The sequence below is a fragment of the Dipodomys merriami genome, unplaced genomic scaffold (assembly GCF_024711535.1).
Source record: "Dipodomys merriami isolate MVZ:Mamm:240054 unplaced genomic scaffold, mDipMer1.0.p SCAF_2, whole genome shotgun sequence".
Taxonomy (NCBI): domain Eukaryota; kingdom Metazoa; phylum Chordata; class Mammalia; order Rodentia; family Heteromyidae; genus Dipodomys; species Dipodomys merriami.
The window spans coordinates 37,696,501-37,702,500 of NW_027203381.1; the positions used below are offsets into that span (position 1 = coordinate 37,696,501).

General features: G+C 33.7%; 1 protein-coding gene across 3 annotated transcripts in view; it reads left to right on the plus strand.

The window, feature by feature from the left end:
• Znf521 (zinc finger protein 521) overlaps positions 1-6,000 on the plus strand; it is a 289,500-nt gene that overhangs the window by 151,387 nt on the left and 132,113 nt on the right. For 2 of the 3 annotated variants that reach the window (XM_070029414.1, XM_070029416.1), the window contains one exon: positions 1,918-2,002. In XM_070029414.1, coding sequence (XP_069885515.1) covers positions 1,918-2,002 — 85 coding nt within the window. The remainder of the gene's footprint in view (positions 1-1,917; positions 2,003-6,000) is intronic. The other variant, XM_070029415.1, reaches the window with a different exon arrangement.

A 6,000-nucleotide genomic window follows, 5' to 3' on the forward strand; every position in this document is an offset into this window, starting at 1 on the left:
TTCTAAAGGGAAATATTGTTGGAAAAGGGGGATGGATGTTATTTACACAACACATGTTGCTCTATCTGTCACCATCAAAGGATCCTGTAAACAGCTCAGTGCAGTAAATCATCCTCCCTGATTGTCACGCTGTTTGAAGGCCGAGTTAGATTTAGATTCAGCGCACTCAACTCACAATATGCCTAATGTACAAAGACCATTAGATTATTTAGACAGCTTCCATTGGAAATAGGTCTGTACTTTCTGTGGTTTGCAAGGAATATTGTTCATGGTTGTAGAAGAAAAGATTATGTTAAATCATGCCGATTAGGAAAAACCTATTTGAATAGCATAATTTTTAATCCTAAGAGAAATTACACTATTTTTGTGCTTACCCTTGATTTTTTTTTTAGGTCCTAAAGGACTTGAGTTCTTTTGCATTCATTGTCATTTACAGACCTGTATTTTCTATCAATAGCATTAGTAAAATACATTTACAGGAATGGAGATGAAATGATAATTATGTAAGAATGGTTGAAATCTAATTTCCAGAATGAGATTTTACAAGTGCAATTTTCTCACATTTGTGATATTTTTCATAATGGTTTCATTGTAGTTTTGTTTGTTTTCTAGAATAATTTTTAATGATGATAATTATTGTTTTATCACAAAAGTATGTAACAGTGTAACCACAGCCGATACTTTATTTGTTGTATTCATCTATTATGATCTAGGACTCAGAAATAGAGATGGGAAATGACTTTTCTCAGTGAAGTAAGGGTATTTTCTTTTTTCTGGTAGTGTGACACTGTCACAAAGGTATATCTTCCTAGCTCTCTGAGCCTCAGTTTCTTCAATTGTGATCTAAGAATTATAATACAAATTCTACTCTACAGAATTATTGTGTAAAGAAATAGTGTCAAATTGTTCATCATGATATCACAATTGTTTATAGAATAAAGTATATTTAAAATGCAAGAATGTAGCACCTTCTAAAATCTAAATTAAACTTGGGCATATCTTTTTTCTTTCTTGCTATTGTTTCTAAACTTATTTATAATGCATCATGTGATATTTTTTGTTGCTTTGTAAGTTCCTCCCTCATGGCATAATCCCTATTTTCACTATATTTGATGTCGGTGCCCTGCATCTTGTATATATACTTCTCTAATTTGGGGAGGGGAAGGGGAAAAGCAAAATGCTTAAATAAGGATACAGGTTGACCCATTGTAACAATAAGATGTACAAAACACTATGTTGAAAACAAACTTTTCAAGTTAGGCAGTGGCTGGGGCTGTAGGAGGAGGTAGTTGTGGAGGTGGGAGGGAAGGAATGGTAGGGGGAAAACAAAGGAGGAGGCAACAATGCTCAATAGGAAATGTACTCCTTGCTCATGTAACCATAACCCCTCTGTACAACATTTTTGCAATAAAAACCATACAAAAATTATAGTCTAAATTTTCTAGCTAACTTCCATGAATATTTTTAGTTATAGATCTGTAGAAGCAAACACCAGTTATTTTGGCCAGAATGAAATTTTGCCTGATACTCAGATATTGGTTACTGAAACACAGCTACATGTTACAGACTTTTTTATATTAACTTCTGTTTTCAAGTTTGAGTCTTTGAAAATGTATTATTTCATAATGAAGAACATCTATTTCTAGTAATAAATGATAGAAATGTTCTCCTGGATCTATAGTCTTTCTGATTCTCCTAAATGCATGAAGAATATAATGTGGGGACCCAGTTGGAAGGTCCTAGTAAAGAAATTGTGGAATTTTCTCAAAATGACCCCACAGTAATTTAATTAGCAGTGTAGTAAGACCAACACATGGATAGATTTATCTATTTATTTTTCAACTATCAGTTTATTTTCGTGGGAATAATAAAAAAGTGCATCTGTCTAAGTAATTTTATTTCTACTTGTTTTCTCAGAAGAAGACCTATCAATGCATCAAGTGTCAGATGGTTTTCTACAATGAATGGGACATTCAGGTTCATGTTGCAAATCACATGATTGGTGAGTGACTCTCCACTCCTTATTGCAGATAGATTTTTCTCCTGCTTTTGTACATTAGTGCCTATATAATTAAGCATCATTAAAGGTGAATTAATTGTTCAGCCATCAATGGGTTACCGAGGCATGATTGATTTTTTTTATTTCTATTATTAGACCTGATAAAGCATTAGCACATTTTGTTTTCTGCAAGGGCTAGTTTAGACTTCTGCAGAGGATTATATATCTGCTGCCAGTCAAAACACAGGTGATTAACAAATTAAACTTCTAATCATTTTTGCATTATTGAAAACTAACAGGAATGGTTAATGAACTGGATGTTAGCTTTCCATAGAGTTTTAGACAGGTTTTAATTTCAGAAGTTATTACAGTAATGGCACTACTGTGTGTTGCTCGTGCATGTTTGTATCAAAATCTAAGGTGGGGAGTTTTGGTGATAGGGAAACATGAATAATTTAAATTGCCCTAAATAGTTTTATATGTATGGTTTTAACAGCCTGGAAATAATTATGATAATAAAGATCATGTAAAGAATTTAGTAATCATTTTTATTCCCTCTCAAATTTTCAATACATCTTTGTAAAAGTGGTTTGGGAAAAGATTTCAGAAGTCACTCCAGGCAAATATTTTTAAGACCTTTTTGCATTTATTACATGAGCTAGAACTAAAAACGATTTTTTTTCACTTATTCATATTGTCCCATTATCTTTTAACTCCTCAGGGTTTACTGCCTATGTTTTTTAATTTGATAAGCACTTAGTAATAACACTAAGAACTTTACCAGCCAATTAAGCTTTATCAAGCAGATCTTTTTCTACTGGTAAAATGACAATTGATTTTACTTTGTGCTATTTTTGTTACTCACTTGTGTTTGGTTTACAACAATAGATTTTTATTTCTTACTTAATTCATGGTATGTGCTAATTCTATAAATAATTATGAAATAACCTTTTTTTTCTAATATGAAACTTTTCCAGAAAGTAATAAGAATTCAATATTTGAGACTCTTGAGTTTGCTTTGAAGGGAAACAAGTTTTATTATACAATAATGAGAAGTATTGTAAGACTACTGAGTACAAGGAACGGCTGCTCCAGCTGTCATTGCCGATCATTGCAACCAACCATAAAACCACTTGCAATGTTTTTGTATGCATTAATGAAGATAAATTCAGAAGCATGTTGGAAAATTGATTAATAGTTTTTCAATAGAACTTGCTTTATAGTTTTCAAATGATGGGTCTTTAGGAGGATTATTGCTTATAAAAGACTAAGTGTTTAATTGTGTGAAAAGGAGCATATATATAACTGCTGAAATATTGATTCCTTTATCTCTTTATTTTCAAGATTTGAGCACTAATATTATTAGTGACTTTGTGATGCATTAAAAGGCATATTCTTCAGTGAGACAGAATCACATTGACAGGCTTTCCCAGTGTTCAGAAGACAATTGCAGTATCTAAGAGGAGTTCAAATAATGTTTTCCCTTACAAATTGCCTTTGGATTTTGATTCTGAAAAATACTCTATGGTAAACTTGCAAATTTCCTTTTCTGGTGGGAGGAGTTAGCAATATTGAATTGTTCTTGCTAAATAGTAAATATCAAGATTTCCTAGCTGTATTCCTTTTGATGATCATTTGGTGATTGTCATTTTGTTTTATATGAATTTGAGCAAAAGTTTACAAGATATGATACATCTGGCAAAATTTTGTAGTTGCTTCTGATTAGCGCTATTCAAATAAAATTCTTTCTGTTTTTTGTTCCTATACCTAGATGAACAAATTGAATACTTTTTCTCTACTATAGTAATGGTCTCTGGTTCATGTAGAATCTGGAGTAATGCTGAACATAGGAGAGCTTTTTGACTTTCCAATTTCACTATCACTTTGTCCATAACATTCATACATCGCCCTGGCAACATCTTTTTAACTTGCTTTATACAGTTGTCTTTGTATTTATCCTACATCCGCTGCATCATTTGTGCTTTCCAAGGCTTTTGCTCCTCTTCCTTCTGATAGATTAATTTGACACTCATCTACTCGTGGGAACTGAACATTTAACAATTCACCTTCCATCAGAGAAGCAAATTCCATTTCTTCTCACAAAGGGTCTTTTTTAAAATATTCATGCTATTTTTAATAATAAAACATGATTCTTTTGCACTTTAGGCTTAAACAAATGAATAACATCCATTAAACTGTTCTAGCTGTTGACCAGGCATCCAAGTTCTTAAACTCCATTCACCTTGTTAATATCTAGAGAGAGAGAGAGAGGGAGAGAGAATGTGAAGCAGGAGGGTGTCACAGAGGCTAAGATATCCCTTTTTTAAAATCCCAGTGTGATATTCAGTCTTTCAAATGAGGCAGGCAGTGTTATTTTGTTGGCTAAAATATCTCCATTGAGGGTAGGTATTTTTAGATTGTGTATCTGTACGTGTTTTTTGTCTAATCAAAAAATAATCTCAACTAGACATTTAGCAGGGGAAGAGGGATTAGGGACTATCTGAAAAGCCTCTTATTCTTTTTGCTAAGAGGGTAGATACTGTTTTTACAGATTTTGTTTTACATTTCAATCAGTCTACAGGAAGAATTATGTCACCTAATGGAGAATAAGATCTGTAGATGACCCAGGGAAGTGTAACTTTACATTCTGTCTTTAACCAAGACATTTGCATTTATTTCTGTGGAGCACGCAGATTTTCATTTAGTTTTAAGCAACATCTAACCTTCTTTCTGGACAGTCTGGTTTCAGACTATTGACCAGGTACATTTGTGAACAGGAAGCCATCAATGTTTCCAACATGTACTTGTGCGAGGTATTCTTCTTCTAAAGTACCATTTTGCAGCTAGGTATGGACACATGGTCTAAGTTGCAGAAATAATTACTCAATAAAAGTACACCAGTGATTTGGATTATGTCTATTAAGGAAAATAAAGGAAAACCACATTTTGACACAGTTTCAGTAAGAAATCAGACCAGTGAATATTTAGGGGTTTCTTTTGTACAGAGAGAGAGAAAGAGAGAGGGAGGGAGGGAGGGAGAGAGAGAGAGAGAGAGAGAGAGAGAGAGAGAGAGAGAGAGAGAGAGAGAGAGAGAGAGAGAGAGCAGCAGCAGCAGCAGCAAAACATTTTAACAGTTTCTCCCAGGGAAAAGAATTCCCTTTTTTAATCTCTGTGCAGATAAGAATTTTTTTCTTGTCTTCCTTTGTTCATTTTTACATGATTAACATTGGGTTTTGACCTGAGAGTCTGAAAAGAAGGCATCATGTATTAGGTCTTTTAATTTATATTCATTTTTATGTACCTTCCCATAGTAAATATATATTGCTGTTTTCCACTTTGGGCTTTCTGATATTACTATTATTTAGTATAGTATAACAATAACTAGAGATGTAAATCAGAGAATCAAAATGTATTTAACCCAGTGAAGGGACTGCCTCATATAAAATTATGAGGCTCCACAGCCACAGAGTAAATTTGTAAGTGCTCTGAGTGAAGGGCTGTTAGGCATGAGATAATATAAAGAGTCGACATTGCCAAGAACTATTTATGAGATCAAGCTTAATTTTTTCACTCTGATAATTCTTGACCAATAATTAGCAGCCTCTAATTATCTATTTTAGTTAGAAAGAAATTTTGTTCACTATGGAGGTTGGCATTGCAACTAGCGCAGAAATCCCTAAAGAGACAAATGTGTTCCAAACAGCCACAAACAACTGTCTCATGAAACATAGTGAGCAAATTGCGAGTGGCTGGTGATAGACAACCAGCAGTACACTCACCATGGAAGGCCAGTCAGCTTGACAAAGAAATGATCAAAGGGGAGAAAGGCCATTATCCTTGGAATTGATTACTGTCGCCATAAACTTTGGAGGACATGTAGTCAGGACATAACCAGGGCCACTTCCAGCCCTCTCTCTCAAGGCCCATGGATGGAAAATAAGAAAGAATCTGGGCACAAAGCATTTATGTAAGAATTATTTTGAAAAAATCTACTTAGAAAT